This window comes from Microchirus variegatus (genome assembly GCF_963457635.1).
Source record: "Microchirus variegatus genome assembly, chromosome: 5".
Taxonomy (NCBI): Eukaryota; Metazoa; Chordata; class Actinopteri; order Pleuronectiformes; family Soleidae; genus Microchirus; species Microchirus variegatus.
In genome coordinates, this window is record NC_139806.1 from 3,091,187 (window position 1) to 3,110,923 (window position 19,737).

The 19,737-nt window shown below is 43.6% G+C and overlaps 2 protein-coding genes across 2 annotated transcripts; one reads left to right on the top strand and one right to left on the bottom strand.

The window, feature by feature from the left end:
* The first annotated feature begins 5,529 nt into the window (after positions 1–5,529).
* On the top strand, positions 5,530–13,235 carry trnau1apb (tRNA selenocysteine 1 associated protein 1b). The gene is made up of 9 exons (XM_083889959.1): positions 5,530–5,677; positions 6,302–6,399; positions 6,964–7,063; positions 7,782–7,834; positions 8,939–9,067; positions 9,458–9,574; positions 10,968–11,253; positions 11,400–11,445; positions 12,293–13,235. Exons 1-9 carry the CDS (start codon positions 5,642–5,644, stop codon positions 12,430–12,432), a joined length of 1,005 nt encoding a protein of 334 aa, XP_083746085.1. The 5' UTR covers positions 5,530–5,641; the 3' UTR covers positions 12,433–13,235.
* Positions 13,236–14,001: 766 nt separating this feature from the next.
* Positions 14,002–16,387, bottom strand: fitm1l (fat storage inducing transmembrane protein 1, like). The gene is made up of 2 exons (XM_083890055.1): positions 15,325–16,387; positions 14,002–15,109 (listed from the first exon to the last, which is right to left on the bottom strand). The coding sequence occupies exons 1-2, from the start codon at positions 15,501–15,503 to the stop codon at positions 14,431–14,433; spliced, it is 858 nt and encodes a 285-aa protein (XP_083746181.1). The 5' UTR covers positions 15,504–16,387; the 3' UTR covers positions 14,002–14,430.
* Positions 16,388–19,737: the final 3,350 nt, after the last annotated feature.

Sequence of the window (19,737 nt, forward strand, 5' to 3'; positions counted from 1 at the left end):
CAACCCTCCAGATACAAGTGAGAGTGCCGAATCCTAGCCACTAGACCACCAGGGACGGTTGTAGGAGATCCTGTTTTTGGCTGCATTTTGTTGGGGGCAAAACCCCAATAAAAGCATTGGAGGTTGGTTACCTCAGCCACTCCCTGGTTTCATGCCCTCTTTCCTTGTGCTTGCCTCAAAAGGCACCACTGGGATTCAAACCCAGGATCTCCTGTTTAATAGACAGGCACTTTAACCAACTAAGCCATGGCACCGATGTCCAATGTGTTGCTTCCCTGGTTCCAAATTCCAATTTTACTACATGTGTTACTCAAGTCACAACAGGTGAAGTAGATAAATTATATGTCCTTGATTAGTCCTTGATAACTTTCCTAGAATTACGAGCAGCACCCGGGGAGAAATGGGGATTGGGTATCTTGCACAGCCCAGCCCTTTTTTTTTACCTGTTGGGGACTCAAACAGTAACCCTCCAGATACAAGTCAAGTTCCCTTTCAACTTGGCCATTAGCTGCCATAAGCATAACATAGCATTCCCTGATCGGCAATCAAACCCAGGCCGCGGCGGTGAGAGTGCCGAATCCTAGCCACTAGACCACCAGGGAGATCCTGTTTTTGGTTACCTCAGCCACTCCCTGGTTTCATGCCCTCTTTCCTTATGCTTGCCTCAAAAGGCACCACTGGGATTCGAACCCAGGATCTCCTGTTTACTAGACAGGCACTTTAACCAACTAAGCCATGGCGCCGATATACGAGGTACTGCTTCCATGGTTCCCCGAATTCCAGTTTTATTACATGTGTTACTGAAGTCACAAAAGGTGAAGTAGATAAATTATATGTCCTTGATAAATTGCATATAAATTCCTTCTTCGCAACTTTCCTAGAATTACGAGCAGCACCCAGGAAGCAATGGGGATTGGGTATCTTGCACAGCCCAGCCCTTTTTTTTTACCTGTTGGGGACTCAAACAGCAACCCTCCAGATACAAGTGAGAGTGCCGAATCCTAGCCACTAGACCACCAGGGACGGTTGTAGGAGATCCTGTTTTTGGCTGCATTTTGTTGGGGGCAAAACCCCAATAAAAGCATTGGAGGTTGGTTACCTCAGCCACTCCCTGGTTTCATGCCCTCTTTCCTTGTGCTTGCCTCAAAAGGCACCACTGGGATTCAAACCCAGGATCTCCTGTTTACTAGACAGGCACTTTAACCAACTAAGCCATGGCACCGATGTCCAATGTGTTGCTTCCCTGGTTCCAAATTCCAATTTTACTACATGTGTTACTCAAGTCACAACAGGTGAAGTAGATAAATTATATGTCCTTGATTAGTCCTTGATAACTTTCCTAGAATTACGAGCAGCACCCGGGGAGAAATGGGGATTGGGTATCTTGCACAGCCCAGCCCTTTTTTTTTACCTGTTGGGGACTCAAACAGCAACCCTCCAGATACAAGCCAAGTTCCCTTTCCACTTGGCCGCAGGATGCCATAATCATAATATATAAGTGTTCCCTGACCGGGAATCGAACCCGGGCCGCGGTGGTGAGAGCGCCGAATCCTAGCCACTAGACCACCAGGGAGTGTCATAGTGTAGTTTACACTAAAGTCCAAAGATCTACACCTCAATCAGCAGTTAACTAGATAAACTGGTTTATTGTTGTTAGCGATCCTGTTAGAGATTTAGACTTCCCTGCGAAGCTACACCTTTTTCTTGCCAAGAAAAAGGTGTAGTTTTCCCCCCCCCCAAAAAAACATATTTTGTTTGCGACCAACACCTGTTGTCGTTGGCACCTTTTCTGCCCCTAAGGTTGCTGCAACTGTTGCGTTTGAATTTTAACAGACTAGCTAGCATTTAGCTTGCTAGCATAAGCCCTGGTGTTAGTGCAAGAAGAGGGGTACGTGCATGGGGGGAGGGGGGGGGGCATAGGCAGATTGATTGATGCATCACGATTCAACGGACCAGCATGAGCAACGACTTACCAACAACTTAGGGACAAGAACATTCAACTGCTTGTCCGGCAATTGTCTACTGCAGCTTTTACAGGGACTTAATGAGGTAAAATCCTGAATGAAATGTCCATCTTTCATCAGTAAACGTTTCCTCTCTGTCTGCAGGAGGAAAATGAAGTATGTGTTGTGAGTGGAGAAGACTCGGACGGTGAGGGATTCAGCACAACAAACAAGAAACATCTCAGATGTCAAAGAAGACACCATAAGTGGGAGAAGCACGGTGGTGGCAGAGATGATCATAAACACACGCTGTAAGATTATGAAAAACGTGTTTCAAAAAATACTGAAAATCACCCTCCGCTGCACAAAACAAACTGTGAAGCGACTGCTCTTGCAGATACGGCCCTGTGTTCTCCAGTGAGGATGAAGTGGAGGACGTGGAGGTGACCAGTCCTGCTCAGACCGCCATCTCCGCCAACGCGACCCGGTTCTCCGAGATGACCGTGTTCCCCGGCGTTTCCAGCATCTTCACACTCTGGGGCTCAGACGAGCGAGAGGAGCCCGTGCACCTGGATGCGCCGTGCTCGCCCTCCCACCAGTCGCTCCATTACCTGCCCTCCTCTTCCCACTGTCCCGCCAGCCTTCCTCCTCCTCTCCTTCCTCCTCCTCCTCCTCCTCCTCCGCCTCCTAACGCCATTATCTCTGGGAGGCACCGGGTGGAGCTGGAGAAGAAGATGGATGCTCTGCAGCAACAGATAACCAGGTAAGTTCCTTCCTGTCCAGTTTATATTTAGGATTTAGGATCTGGAGATTCCTGCAAGTGATAGTCGTCATCTGTGTGTGTGTCGCCCAGGTTGGAGTCCTGTTTCTCAGAAGACCTCAGGACCGTCATGCAGCTCCTGCAGAGGCAGGCGACAGCCATCCCGCCGTCCTACAGCACGCTGACGTCGCCGCCGTACGCGCCGCCTTCCCCCGTCCTGTCCCCCACTGTCGTTTCTACACCCGTCTCCACAGACAAGTCTCCGTCCGCCAACCCCCAGCAGTCCAATGAAAACCAGGACCAAATGCAGCCAGACCTCCTATAAGTCTTACTCTGTCAACTGTGATCCCTCAGTTATCCGTCTCATGGCCTCACCCACGACCACCCGTGCCTCATCCTCTCACAAGTCTTCCTACTAGCTTGTCTTGCCCCCTGTTAAAACTTTAGCATCATATTACACAAAAAGAGTCTGAACTTCCTTGGAATTGTGAGCAAACTAAATGAAAACAGTAGCGCGGCGGTTAACGGTGTTAACGGCGGTCAACGTTAAAGGCTCCATATGTAAGAATGTGGTCAAAAACGGTTACTACACTCAAATTCAAAATCCAGAGGTCTTTTAGGTTTCGTTTTCTCGGCCGTTGTAGCTCAGACGTAAATGGCAACCCGTGGTTTGTTTGGCAGCTGACACTCTACTGACTTCAATTATTGTTTGACGGCGGTAGGTGGCGCCACATGATGCAAAAACATAATTTCAAAACATGAACATGATTTGCAGTCTGCAAAAGATTATTTTTAATGTAAATATTTTGTCTGTACTGTTGTTGTTGGTGAGTTCAGTTTGTTATATGAACATTATTCCTGAGTCTCTGTGACATATTAGGAGGATTTTATGATTTATTACATAATGCATCTTTAACGCATGGCGACCGGAAAAAGGTGTGTGTGACGTCATGTTTACGTGACTCCCGATTGTTAAAATGAGTCTCTGAAGTAACGCTAACCTTTAAAAAAAGCTGCTCTTTTCGTTTAATAAACAGACCGCTCCAGTTCAACTGTAGCGGCGCTAAAGGAGCTAACACAGCTAACGGAGCTAACTGGTAAAAAACGGTGCCTGGACTCGGGTGCCGCGGCACGGAAACATGACGTTACATGCCGCTAACGTGTTCAGCGCTAGCTACTTTATGACTTCTGTTTTCCAAATCCTTCATTTGGGTTTTTCATTTGTCAGTGTCCAGTAGGAAGAGGTCGCCTAAGGGTGAGATATATTAGCGAACGTGTTCTTAAGATAGTGTGCACTTTTACTACGTGATGATTTAACTAAAGTGGCTAAAGCCTGTTTTTCCTGGTTTCCGGGCTACATGTCGCTGTACCTCGGAGTAGCTGCACCTGTTTGGCCCTGTAGGCCTTGGTATTTGGTTAACGGATGACGACTGACCGGAAAAGACGCGCGTGACGTCATGTATTTGTCACGCTCTTTTCGTTTAATAAACAGACCGCTCCAGTTCGACTGTAGCGGCGCTTAAGGGGCTAACACAGCTAACGGAGCTAACTGGTAAACGGTGCCTGGACTCCGGTGCCACGGCATGTAAACATGATATAAATAGAGACCATTTACCATATACATCACAAATGTGTTAGTATGGACACAGATTACCTCTGATATGACGCTGTAACACTTATCTGCATGAAGTAAAAAAAAACAAACAAACACCTTTTTCAAATGAAACGGTGTTGGTATGGATGTATAGTCTGATGTTCATCATCCTGGTATCCTGAGTTACTGAGCATCTATCTGACCTTCCCTGCCGCCACCAAGTCAGGTCATCAGTCTGTGTGGCTCCTGTAGACCATCCATCATGTTCCACTGTCTTCCACAGCAGCCGTCGATCGCTCAGATATGAGCCTGAAGCGGATCCGCCTGCATGGGCACAACGGTTTCTAGTGCACCCTGGACACCGACTGTGAAAAAGCAAATCTTCAGCTCGACTGATAATAAACACAATCCCAGCGCTTAACAAATGTAAACAATTCAATTCTGACGTTCTCTTTTTGGGATTATGAGGTTAAAATCAAGTCAAACGCAAACTTTTTTATCAATTACGGAAGAAGAGAAGGAAGTGGGACTAATAATCCCCCGTGACCCATATGTGGGCCCCGCCCCATGCTTTGAGAATCACAGCTTTGATAGACAGCGGGGGATATTTTAAATAAAAAAAAATTGATTTCCTAATCATTGTGTGTCTAATGTGCTGGTACATCTTCAACTACATTTTTAATTTTTAATAATCTGAGATTAAATTGTACTGTGCTCGTCCGTCACTGTTGTGGTAACTCAATCTGTGTAATGATGACGACGGAGAATGGGTCAAAGACGCTGAGCTGCACGTAGGCGCTCTGAAAGATGGATGATTGAATGTTTTTTAATCATGTTTACGTGGATTATGTGTAATTAGGTTCATTATGTCAATTTCTCTGATCCTGAACAGGATGAAGTTCAGTTTGCTCGAGTGGATTTAATCCGATCAAAGTGATCTGGAATTATCAATGTGATGGTTTGATAATATATATTCAATTAGTCCTACAAGAGGCTAATTAGCAGCGTCACAGCAGGGAAATAAATAGTAAATATGCAGACTTTAACTGGTAACAGATGATTATTTATTTATTTATTTATGTATTCATTTATTTATTTATTTTTGCACATGGCTGTATTGGTACATGAAGTAAACAAACATGACAACGAAAACCTCCACACTCCAGTCCAGTAGGTGGCGGTGATGACGCATCCCGACCGGAAACTATTGTCCGAAGAAGTTGGTTCCGCCAGCCGGATGTTGTACCACGTTACCTTGAGGAGAAAATAGAGAAGTGTTGGATGTAAATAAACATCTATCGATAAACACCAGCGAACAGCAGAACCGCGGCTCCGAGCGCGAAGATGTTCAACAGACAAACGAGCCTGTGGATGGGTGACGTATGTCCAAAGTCTCATTGTTTACGGTAGAAGAGCGAACACGTTTAGCGACGCGTACTTGATGCTAGCTCGGTTGCTATATATATAAAAAAAAGTTAGCCTTGATATGCGACACCGTCAGTCACAACGAGGCTAAACCTAAACCGGGTTTAAAACCACGGTAGTTTTCGACAACACACTGCGAAAAATGTTTGACGTAACGCAATATGTGTCGTAATGTGTTCGACCGTAAAGCTCGTTTGGTTTGGAACAACCTGTTAGCTGAGTTAGCTTAGCTTCTCACGGGACGATGAAACTTTGTTTGTTTACTATGGAATTGTGGTCGATGTCCGGCATGAAAACACATTTTCTGACTTCAAAAAGTAAATAAAACCACAGGTGGCGCAATTACTCACACCCTGTACTTAAAGCAATCAATAGAATAGTCGATTATGAAAATAAGTGTAAGCCCTAGTACAGTGTGAGGCTGATATTGGCTCAATATCTTGTTTTGAGTTAACTAAGCTTCCAACAAGATTGTTCTGTGACACATGAGTGACATGTTAACATCTAAGTTAAAGTGTAAATAACCTATGTAAACACTGCACATGACCCCTGTTCCAATGTGTTCTCTTGTGTGTGTAGTTGGACCCATACATGGATGAGAACTTCATCAAACAAGCCTTCAGTGCTATGGGAGAGTCTCCGTGTGGAGTCAAGATCATCACTCACAGGATAACGGGGTAAGATTAATACACAGCCCCAACGTACCAGTGTCTGTGGAGACAATCTAAACGGTTAGATGCTACTTTATGAGATGTGCTCGTGTGCGGGTGGGATTACTGAATACCTGTAAATGGCCAAAACGATCACGAGGTGACATGGCTGACGGCAGCTTTAATGATTTGCCATGTTTTCTATGTCTTGTAATGACATGTTTGTGACATATGCAGGTGATGCAAGTGTGGAAAAACAGGACAGACCAAACAAACACTAGTAATGGCAATGGTGCTAATCCTGGGTATACCTGCTAATTTTAGTGGGAAAGAGGCTCTAAGTTGGATTTATACGTTTTGCCAGAGGGTGTGCAGGTTGCAACCAATCTTTGATCTACAGTTGGTTCAGCATCAGATTCCTCACTTTATTAAACGTTTAAAGACGTGTTGATGAGTCAACACACCGCCTCAGGCACATTCTAATCCCTACAAGTCTGTATAAAATCCTCTCCAAAAAATGTTTTAACCCTCGAGCGCTGCTACAGTGTGAATTTCAGTTTGAGTCCTTCACCCGTGTGTCCTCCTGTGCAGGGGTTCTGCAGGATACTGCTTTGTGGAGCTGGCAGATGAAGCAAGTGTCGAACGCTGTGTCCAAAGACTCAACGGGAAACTGGTCCCCGGATCAAATCCGGTAAGTTTTGTGATGTAATTGCAAAAATACACGTTCACATATCTTTGATGCAAACCTCACTGCATTGCTTGAATATTGTGTTTCCACAAATATCAATAAATATTACTGAAATTTAATACCGCCTTCCTTCTTTTCCCAGTATTAGACTTAATTTATCAGTGTGCATGTGCTGATTTGACTGTGGATAGTGGAGCTCAGCTGGTCGTGGTCCACCTTTTTGTTTTGATGATAGGATTGATACGTCTGTTATAAGTGAGCCAGATGAATTCTTCTTCTTTTTTGATACCGCTACTGTGATTTTAACATACAGAAATATCTACAAAGACGCTAAGCTAAATACAAATCAATACTAGTTTGAACGTTTGCTTTTTAAGAGACATCTAAAGATGTGAGCTTTATTTGCTTGCTGCTGAAATGTTCTTGGCCCGGTGAGCTGGCCAAGCTACTGGACTCCCCTGTCCACCAGCCTGTACCTGCTGCTGAAGGCGGCTAAAAGGCTGCTTGTACATGAATGTATTTTGTTTGAAGCAATTAAGGAACTAACTGAGGAATGGGCTAAAGGCTGGTCTGGGTGGTCGAGGTATGTAAACCCAAATAACAACAACCATAATAACTCCACTTTCTATTTTCAGCAATATCAGTGCTATAGTACACATCTTTGGTGTTTGAACTTTGCTCAGTGTGTTTGTCTTCTCTCCCCCCCCCTCCACATGTGCAGCCACGGAAGTTTAAGCTAAACTATGCCACTTATGGGAAACGGCCAGAAGCAGGGTGAGATGATTCACTTCCTTGACTTTAACATGTTTTTTAAAATCCTAAGTTAAAAAAACCTTTAATGTAAGAGAAAATCTTATAACTACTGTCTACTGATGCAATATATTGTTTAAAGCTGTAATTAATGGTTATTTTCACAATTATTTTCTCCATTAATTGTAATACCTTAGGAACCCAACATTGGACTGATGGCCGCCAAAGGAGAAAAACAGAAATAAATCCCATTTGTAATCATTTTAATGACCAGATTGCAGTTCTACAGTTTAGCGTTAAGTAATATAATCGTTAATATAATGTAATTTAAGCGTTAATACAATAATGCTTTATGATTTACTGGGTAATTACCCAGTATTTTGGCCATTGTTCTTACCTTCTAATTACAGGTTAATACCAAGTAACACATTTCTGTTACCATATATTTACTGGGTAAATAGCTAGTAATTGGGGGCTGTAGCTACCTGCTTATTACCAGCTTATAACACAATAATACACTAAAATTCACCATATAGAAACCAGGTAAATACCCAGTATTTTTGTTTACACTTATTGGTCTGTATCCAGTAATGTTCAATAAACATTTAACAAGCTTAGTCGCTCCTGGATTAAAACTATCAACTGTAATGGGGGCCGCCAGAAATGTTTCTTCGGGCCGCTATTGGCCCCCAGGCCACACTTTTAGAACCAAGTATTAATTGAGTAGTTGTTTGGTCTGCAAAATATTGATCAATGTTTGGTCCACAAACGAAAAATTATTCAGTTTTAATTCATTCACATTTAAGAACTTTATTTTAATTGTCACAAAAAGTCACATCCCTCCTTTTTTTCCAGTATAAGTCAAAAATTAAAAGGGAAGTGTTGGATTATTGGAAAAGGTTGGTCAGAATGGTCAGTTTTTGAGGGAAAAAATGAGTTCAGCTTCTCATAAATGTGAATATTTCCTGTTTTTTTCTGCTCCACCTCACAAAGAAATCATTAAAAGTGATTTGTTTTGGTTTGTGGACAAAACGAGACACCACACTTCTCAGATTTGGTCCAAACAACTAATCCTTTGTTTCTTAAAATGGATATTTGATCTTTTTCTTTTCCTCCTCTGTATTATAGGCCGGAGTTTTCAGTGTTTGTAGGCGACTTGGCGTCTGAGGTGGACGACTTCCAGCTGCACCAAGTTTTTAAGAAGTATTCTTCCTGCAAAGGAGCTAAAGTCGTCACTGACCAGTATGGATACTCCAGGTATGAGAAGTGCATCGTAACGTGGCGTAACAGATGTATTTTGAACGTTTTTGTCAATAATATCAAGTGTTTACTGGTTTTGCTAGTATCGTGCATATTTGGATGGCAGTGCTATGGACGACTTCTTCATCTATTTTCAAAAAAAAAAGGCTGACGCTATGTTTTCCTTCCAGTCTTATGCTAAAACTATTGTTTTCCCCATATAGGCTAAGCAAGAGCAACTCACAATTCAAGTGATGGTACCTCATGTTAAAAGTAAAACAACAAGTTTCAGTTCTACCATAATAATACCCATTATATTCTGTTTCTCATTATACGTGGCTATTTTATGGCCTAGTTTGTAGCGTGTGTCAGCGACGAGCGGTGGTGTAAGTGTTGTTTGACTTGCAGAGGCTACGGTTTCGTCAAGTTCGGCGACGAGAGCGAGCAGAAGAAGGCCATCGAGGAGTGTCAGGGGACAATGCTCGGCGGGAAGCCGCTCAGGCTCAGTGTCGCTGTAGCAAAGAGGTAAGACGGAAACTCCACATCCTCACTTTGTGAATATAACAAATAAACATGGTCGTGTTTTTTCAAATCTGTTGGGGTTTGAAACCTGCACTGAGTTTGTGATTTCCAGGAAGAAAATAAACAATCGTAGCATGTAATATTGGGCGTAGTCCTGTAGTTTGAAAAGTGAAGCCTATGGAGTATGACATAAGTAGCAGTAGCCACCAGGGGGCGAAAGAAAGAAAGTTTCAATCAGGTTGACGGGGAAAATGTACGGAAGCGTATTGCATTCACTTGAAAAAAAAAAAAACTCCTGTTTTTCTCGGTAATTAATTTTCGGATTGATTTTTTGAATAACTTTTAAGTAATTATTTTTCTGTTTTTCATGCAAAAAAATTTCCCCCTGTTTTTCGGAGTAATTTTTTTTATAACAACCTGGACGGCTTGTTTAGTTTAATCAAGTTTTACTTTGATCTGGGTTTAAGACACTGGGAGATAGTCCTGTCTTTAAGTCAGATAGATGGTATTATCATTAGTTTGTCGACTTAACGCAGGCACCTGAGGACTTTGCGGTTGTTCAGAAGGAAAAGCCCATTCAGATCTGCGAGACATATCGATCTTTCTTCAGGATCAGTTGGACAGATATGGCATGCTCCATGGATACAAGATGATGCATTTGAAATGCATTCAGGCTGAGTACGTGGTGACTCAAGAGACGATCAGGAGACTGCTGAAAATATTGGATGCACACGGTGTGCAGCTGAGGCGCCGGAATCGCCTTCGGCGGCGTGTGTACCATAGCAAGAGTTCTCGATAATTCTGAAAAAAATTACTCTGGAAAAAAAGGGGAATAAATATTTGCACGAAAAACTGAAAAAAAAATACTCAGAAAAACAGGGGAAAAAAATATTTGCACGAAAAACTGAAAAAAAATTACTCTGAAAAACAGAAAAAAATATAAGTCAGAAAAACTGAAAAAAAATTATTCAAAAAATCAAACCGAAAATTAATTACTGAGAAAAACAGGAGTTTTTTTTTTTTTTCAAGTGAATGCAATACGCTTCCGTAAAAATGAGACCAATTCTTACTTGATTTATAACATCAGTAATAAGTAGTTAATGTCTCTGTCACTAGTTTTATCTCCTCTTCAATAGAAAATGATGTCGATTTAATAAGTCATGTTGCCATTGAGAGGAAAATGGACGATATGACACATGTAGAGTGATGCAAAAACTGTCCCGACTCTGTTTTGTAAGTGAAAAATTCAAATGCAGTGTTTGCTATTTATCTTTTATGTTTGTATCCATTCACGTTCTTTTAAGATTTGCTTCAAATGGAAGATTTATAGCTTAAATTTCGATTTTGTGACTGAAACAATGTCTTAGAAATAATGTTGTTGTTGGTTTTTTTGCAGCCAAAAGATGAGCAGCTACCAGGGCAACCAGGGACAGAATTACTACACCAACTACAACCAGTCTCAGCCCAGTTACTACGGCAACAATAGCAGCGGGGGCTACTACCCTCAGTGGGGGGGCTACGACCAGTACAGTGGCTTTAATAGCAGTGGATACAACAGCGGCTACAACGCTGGCTACAACTACAACTACGGGTCCTATGGTTGCCCTCCACCGGGTCACGCGGCGCCTCCACCTCCTGCGGGGGTGCCGCCCGCGGCCGGTGACGCGTCTGGAGCTGTGGAGGTGAGCGGAAAACTCCCACTGAAGAAACTTTGACTAATTGTTCAGTCCTAGGACGTAGACTTAGCGGAGCTGCGAATCATACTTTCGTCTCCAGGTGTATTTTTTTTTTTTTTGGATTTATCATCGTGTTTCATCTGTTTCCACAGCAGAGCCACGAGGGGACCGAGGATTTGGAAGATGACAATGCAGAAGGTAAGATTTACATTTTCATCAAAGTCGTCTTTGTCTTTCATTTTTGTGTGTGCATTTTGCACGTTTGTCGGCAAAACAATGAGCAAACGACAATGCGGGTTACTATTAAAGGTGCATTATGTAATAAATCTAAATCAATTGGCCGTAAAATCCTCCTAATATGTCACAGAGTCTCAGGAATAATGTTCACATAACAAACTGAACTCACCAACAACAACAATACAGCCAAAATATTCACATTAAAAAAAACATTTTGCAGACTGCAAATCATGTTTATGTTTTGAAATCATGTTTTGGCATGTGGCGCCACCTACCGCCGTCTACCAATCATTGCAGTCAGTAGAGGCACAGCTGCCGAGCAACCACGGGTTGCCAGTTACGTCAGAAAACGAAACCTAAAAGACCTCGGTGTTTTGAATTTGAATGTAGTAACTGTTTTTGGCCACATTCTTACATATGGCACCTTTAAGTTTCTTTGAAGCTAACAAATTAGTGGATGGCAGTTGCATCCAAGAAACCCGGTAAATTTTCGCAGTCGACAAACTAAATGCTTGCTGCCGCTGCCACCTTGAGGTAATAGATGCACCACAAATTAGGTAGTTATTGAAATAGATAGAAACATCATGATCATGAATTGCAGCATTGGCTGTTTGTAATGGAGCAAATATCAGCAAAATCGATCATACAGTTTTGGAATCTGCATTTCTGCCAAAATGATGTAGATGGGGAAGACACGATACTGATACTGATACCACAGACTTGAGTATCTGCCGAAATTGCCTGATTTTAAACCTTTTAAAATATGAACCTATTTCAAAGACATAATTCTACACAATACATTTTTCAGATCCCATGGCTGGCTGTGACGTAGACCAGTGGAACAGAGACTTCATGCAGCGCAGCGAGGAGCTCTACGACGCCATGATGAACTGTCACTGGGAAAGTCCGGACTCTCTCGATTCTATCGCTCCCTCGCTTCCTTCATAACTTCTTTTTCTCCTCCTCCTCCCCTCACGTCCTTCCCAAACCCTCAAATACTTTTAATTTTTTAAAAATGTTTTTTCTACTCCTCATAACTGGGATTTTCTTAAGCGAGACACTGACGCCTTGTAAAGGTCCGTTCAGTTCACTGTTCTGACAGTTCCTAGAGTTTTACTCTTATTCCTCTTCTTCAACTACTTAAAGCGCACAATCATTCACTGGATTTTTAATGTTTACCATGTTGGTAATATACAAAAAAAAATGTTGTTCAATAATATACCACCATAGTTGCTGTGTTTAATGTGTAAAGGGATGAATTGCAGTAGGTGTATCAGTCAAATTGACGCCCTGTGTTATTTCACCACCCCGATAATCTCACATATGGTTTTGAAACGGTCGCACCAGCAGGAGCTAACTTTTACGAAGAGGTTGTCTTATGAAGACGGGAATAAAACTATGCCTTTAATGTCACTTGCCACGAACCACAGTAGATCATTTTAATGTGAATGTCAGTCGGCCTTGTCCGGTTCACCTTTAATGAAGGAATTTTCCTTTTTCGTCCGAGCATCGTTTAGGTTTGAAGTGTTGAAATATGGACAGAAAGGTCATTTTGAGTTAACGCAATAACAACCCATGTATTTGTTTTCTGTTCTGTGTAACTGGAGAATGGTACGACCTCGCAATCCTTCGGAGTACTGTGAAAGTATGTTATGGTTTAAGAGGTAGTCGACTGAATTGCTGTAGCAGATGTCGGGCATCATCTCCTGTTTTCAGATGTCTTATGTTTTCTATGTTTTTCTGAAGAAATACCTAAAAAAACAAAAAAGTGTAATCTGTGTAGTCCTTTTTTAAAAATCTGTGCCGATCCTTTCTGAGAAAGTCTAATCAAAATTGGAAGTTTCCTGTTCCCGTATCAGTGAAAACAAAACAGAACGTGTTTTTATGATATACTGTATTAAAATCTCTCTAAGGTTAATGTTAGCAGTGTAGCTAATGTTGGAGACTTGCTAGCTCTCATCACATTGTACTTAAAGGGACACTGTGTAGTATTTATGGGTTTATATAACCCAAAATCCACTCTTTTATACATATTATGTGCTCCTGCATTGTCTAGTCACTGTATAATATTCTTTGTTTCACTTTCGTAGTGTTTCAAAAAGTCATGTAAAATGACATGACCGCGGACCGCGGTTGCATAGCCACTGTTAGCAGAGAGACGCCATGTTTCTACCGGAGCCTGTAAGGACAAACGCGAGAGAACAAATCAAGCGTCTCTTTACTTGTAGCTGAAGTCCCGCCTCCTCTCTCTCCGCTTCGTCTGCTACGGCCGCGGCAGCTCCGCCCTCTCCCTCACCTCATGAACCTCATCTGCTGACATGGAGAAAGACGACGACGACGACGACATTTGACCGGCTGAGGATACCATAGCGCTCAGGGAAGGGAGGGGGTGAGCAGAGGAGCAGTTCTTTGTTGTACATTTCAGCCTCTCCCCTAGATGGCACTATAAACTACTTACTTCACCTTTAATAGACATGAAAATGACATGACGGGTGTCCACAGACACCAGTAGGACTGTAATGTTTGTACAATTTATTAAGATTGCACACAAAAGTGACTAACTGCTAGAAAAGACTTAAAAGGCTTTCACAACTTCATCATCATTGGTGTTTGGAGCAGCCATCTTGAATTATGAGGTCATTATGAGGTTACATTTGTTGAAGGTGACTGAATGGGGAAGGGAAAGAGCCTGAGGTGAGCGTGGCAGGTTCGAATCTGCATCTTCACCGCCAGATTCAGATGCCGAAGCCCAGCTGCAGATTCGTTCTCAGGCGAACTCCCTCCGCAACGTTCTTGAGCAACAAATGGACTTAGCCTGCTCCCATCCTCTGGTCTTATGTTTGGATTCTTGAAGTTGCTCCAAGTCTCAGGGCTTGAGGAGATTCTACTTTCTTAATTCCAACTTCAACAACAACTGGCTTGATCTTTGCAAAGAAGTCTTCTGGGTTAATTGCAGTTACTGTGGCTCAGCGGTTCTCCTTCAGCATCAGCACTCCCGGTCTTGATGTTGAGCAGCCCCAGTCCGGGGCGTCCCGGACAGCACCAGCTGAGCCCCACGCGGTACCAACCCTGATACAATCCCCTCCAGCTCAGGCAGCCTAGAGCGCCCCCCAGCAGCTGGGCAGGGAACTTTGGGAAGTAAGCTAAGAGACAGAGCAGCAGGAAGATCCAGAGTCCCAGCAGGAGAACGCAGAAGAGGAAGAGGATCCTCAGAGGAGCATCTGAGATCCCACCCAAGCTCAGGTATGGACCAAACACGGCCGTCTCCTCTGCCAACACCAGGCAGCACAGACACAGGAGGAAGATGTCCTCTGAAACCTCATATCCTCTCCACAACATCCCGGCTTTCAGGCATTCAGACTTACTTTCCCCTTCTCGCAGCACCAGCAGAGGCTGGCCGATGGTAGCCTCCGGGCCACTGTGCATAGGTTCATAGCAGCTTCCCGTTGTGTTCTCCAGATAATCCAGGAGTTTGCAGAAGCTTAGCCACAGGCCGCCAGCCACTCCAAGCCTGGAGAGGTGACGGACGGAGACGGCGAGGGAGCGACGGATGGAGAAGGAGAGGAGGAAGACGAAGGAACCGACAAAGATGGAGGTCCAGCCCCAGCCGGAGCGCAGGAACAGCCTGGAGACACAAGAGAAGAGGTGAGAACGGTATCCTGCAGACCTCATTAGAAGGTTTTTAACCATAGAGACGGAGACCTTTGAAAATGATATTGGTTCTTATCAGCCTGCAAATATGTCATGTGCTTTACGTGCAATCTAAAAATTATAGGATGGACTGTCAATTGCGCCAGGCCATTGGTCCAGATTGGAACAAGTGACAGGAAATGGTCTCACCTGTACAGGAAGTGGCTCCTCCTGGCAAAGACACTGTGGCTGGACACCCAGAAGCTCAGTGCAGGACCAAACATCACCACGGCAGAGAGCAGCAGGTGGAAGTGCTTCCGGAACACGGTGTTACCCAGGAGACGGGCTGCCAGGTCCGTCAGGACCACCAGCACTGTGTTGAGGAACATCTGGTCCCAGGAGTTAACTCGAAATAAATATGAAAAGCAGCTGCCTTCGGCCTCTGAACACAGGAGTGGATTATCCGCCTCAGACTAAACAGCATGCACCGTTTCATGTGATTGGACTGTAGTCGAAGAACTTTGTCATCCAGAAGACTTTTTTTGCAAATAGTCACTCTATACACTCTATACTCTATACAACACTCTATACAACACTTTTCCAAAGACGGCTGATTTGGGTTAGCATTTCAAAGTCGTTGGCCGTGGAGTCCAGATCTTCTGCTGTGATGCCGTCAGCGTCCACGCGCCGCATGAATGAAACGACAGGTGGCCTGTGGGCATTCCTCGGACATGTGGACATGCACACTGCGAATGCTCAAGCCCTGTAGGCCTTTCTGCTGACTCAGCTCTCGCTCGGCTTTACTGTATCTTCCTTAACTTCTTTTTCGGTGTTCTTCAACAGCTGGCATCCGTGATATTGCATTACCGCCTCCTTATGGGTCCCTTTGCACACCTTAGCTCTGTGTCCCGGCTTAAAGTTATTTCTTTCTCTGTGTCAGTTTCCTTCCAAGTTCCTTCCGGTTTCTTTTAGAGGCCGCGTCAGTCTGACCACAGACTAAGCATCAGTCTGTTCTGACCTTGTCCAGCAGGCTCTGAAGTGTCTCTCCTCTCATTTTCTCAGACATAAACGTTCAAAAAGTCCAAAATGGTGAGCACAGTCTGCACAGCAGATGCAGCTTTCTTACTTGCCATCACTTCTTTTCTCACCCTTCCTTGCTTCCTCTCTCTCTCTCTCTCTCTCCCTCCCTCACACACACACACACACAGTACATGACCAAACTATTTATGTTCTCGCCCTGTCATATTTCCTCCTGGACCTCCGACTTGTCACGTTACTCCACAGTGACATGGATTCCCTCAGAGTTCTTGATCAGGGTTTCTGTTTAACTGCATGTGAACGGACAGTGGAGGCAGAGACTGAGCGGCAGCCGCAACAAAACCTGACATCACAGACATTCAATTTTGCATTGAAAGAGTCAACGTTCATGTAGGATTTGTAATCAGATGCAGTGTCACACTGTGTGTGTGTGTGTGTGTGTGTGTGTGTGTGTGTGTGTGTGTGTGTGTGAACCCATGTTCATGAGTATTATTAGCAGTGACCTTTGTACTGTTTCTGAGCTGAGACTCAGCTGCTGCAGTCTGTCTCTGTCAATCACACAGACAGAGACACAGTTTTGCACAACTCTTTCTTGTTAAGACTCTGCGTTGACTTCAATTCTTTTGGACAACCCTTAACTTAAGACCTAACAAGTTAATCCTAACCTTAACCAGAGCCTCAGAAATGAGGTTCTGCCCCATTAGGACCTGTTTGTGGTTACTGGTCCTGACAAGGCCAGTGTTTATCACAGAAAAGATCCTAAAGAGGTAACATAAACACGTATACACTGGTGAGAGCCTCATTATAGCCCCACATGATCAATGTAAAGGCCTAACTTTATTGGCAAACTACCTTTTAATCAGTCTTTAGTGCAACAGCATCTCCAAGAGGAAGACTGCTGTCTGTACAGGGGCGCAGCTTGTGAACAGGCAAGGCAGGCAACTGCTTGGGGCCCCCGAGCTGATAGTGGGGCCCCCGACACTCGGAGCCTGAGGGCTGTTTTTCACTGAAATGTGCAGTGAGCAGCCGCCTCCCCGTCCCCCTCAAACAACAATGGGCGATTTGCAATGACATCTCAGTAGTAAACCTCCCTAAAGAGGCCCCACCTCACTTTAACCTGTGTGAAGTTATCGTTCTGCAAGTTGGAAAATGAAGAGGATTATTTACAGTGTAATGCATATCTTTTTTACTTAGTTTATATAGTTTTTTAAAAGCTATTTACAGTATTTTATTGTTCTTTACATTTATATTTTCACATACTTTTTAAATAGAAGGCTTTTCCATGTTATTTCATTCATTTTGAATTTTTTTTATTTTGAACTCATACATTTTTCGTTGGTATCAGATTATTTGTAACATAATGGTGATGAACACTGGTTGGAAGGAAGGGCTGAGACGGGGGATTTTTTTCTTAGGGCCCCTACAGACTCTAGAATCGCCTCTGTGTCTGTACTGATGCACCACGGCACTGTCCACCCACCACAGTTACACATGTGCTCTGTTGCTGACACCTGCTGGCCTTAGAGAGGAATTGTCGCTCCCAGGTTGTCGAGGGCAAATTGGGCATCAGTGTTGTTCCCAGGGACACATTAGCATGTTGACTACCAGAGTTAGGGATCGACCTCTGACCCTCCAATTGATGGCCACCCTTAATTGGCGAGATCTTCACTTAGGCCAACTTTACATTACGTCTTTAGACACACCGCACGGAAATCTGGCATGACACCCGCTTAGCTTACAGCTTTCCTCTTTACTTGCTCGACTGTACGATCGCAGTCGGCCTCACGCATCCGCTGTTGCACTTTTGATGTCGGCCATCTTGTTCCCGCATGACTCCAGCTTCTTCTGCATCTCGTCCTCCGACCAGATACTGATCAGGCACTTGTTTTCGGAGGAGCTCCACGTACAGCGTCCATCGCCCCCTCCTTCACCCCTGCCATTTTTTTGGGGAACAAAAGTCCTGCGGTATATGTTAATTATATATATAGATGATACATATATATATATATATATATATATATATATATATATATATATATATATATATATATATATATATATATATATATAATTACTATATGCTAATTGCCTAAACCCTGACCTCCCGCTGTCGCGAGCCTGACGCATTCTCTTTATATGAACTTTGAAGTTGTCGGGGGAGAATCTGAAGACAGCGGGAATTCTCTTTACACGAGGGTTGTCGCGAAAAGCTTAATGTACTCAGAACACGTACATCCTGCATGTAACTCTTGTCTTGGCATAGTTGGGAAGACACTTTTTGACCTAACGCATTCACTATCTGCTCACTCTCACAACCCTAAGACCAGGTCTTAAACCTGGGGGAAAAAAAGAATCTGTGAAGACCAGCCAAACAACAGGAGTTTGTCTTTGTACTGGAGGCCTATGTCCATTTGTATATTCAGTTTATTGGTCTGACCTGCACAATGTCATCATATGTGAAGGGCAAACGCCAGAGAATGTCCAGACCCAATTATGTCCAAAAAACACTTTTGTGCTTAATAGTTTATTTTCTCCACTGTGAGCTTTTAACTTAAGCACTTTTCATGCTGCATTCTCCTCATAAGCTCACTTGGACATTATCCGTGACATTTGAATTGGGAGCTGTGTCCTCACAAACATCCTCTGTCTCTGGTCAACAATGTTTGGACTTCAGAGCAGGTTTGAAAGCAGCTTTTGATGCAGAGCGGGGGGAGTTTGTGGTGGGTTTATCCGAGCTTTTCCCTCTGCAACAGGTGCCTGCTGTGTGGGAGGGTTGGACGAGGCAGAGACCGCGACTGTGGTGGAAACTGAAGAACAAGCTCCCTCGTGTGGCTCAGAAGTGAACAACAGACATCCGACGGTCATTAAATCAGTTTGACCTCCCCCCTTTAAAGATTCTCCTGCGACCACCACTGGAACCACTACATTTCAGGAGCTAGTGTCTGGGTGGCAACCAGGCAGCTGGAGGATCTGTCAGCTGCAGGATTTTTGCCTCTAATCCACCTTAAAACACTGGCTGAAAACAGAAACAGCTGCCGGCCCAAACTGCTCTGTCCTGACCTGCTGCTGAAAACGTTTCAAAGCAGAGATCCAAAGAGGAAGGACATGGGTGGACGCGTTGGGTTGTGTTAAGCTAGAGGGATAAAACGAGTTCAGTTCTAATGTCAGATTATTATAAATAGTATAACGGGGTCATACCGGTCACTCTATCTATCTATCTATCTATCTATCTATCTATCTATCTATCTATCTATCTATCTATCTATCTATCTATCTATCTATCTATCTATCTATCTATCTATCTATCTATCTAGTAGACTAATTCTCTGGCTACATGGTCCATATATCTATTTAACAGTCTCTCCATCTTGACTCACTATATCTACATATAATCCAAAGGTTTTCTCGAACTTCTTGTGTCCATTTATGCTGCGTGACACATTTAAAAGGGTTCATTCCAGAACCTACCAAGTATCATGAGTGAATTTTTAAACCTCTGTCTGGGTCCCGCCCCGCCCCCCCTGTCTGTTCATGGTTCTGCTCATTTCCAGTGAAAGCGAGTCCTTATCTCTGTTGGATGCTATC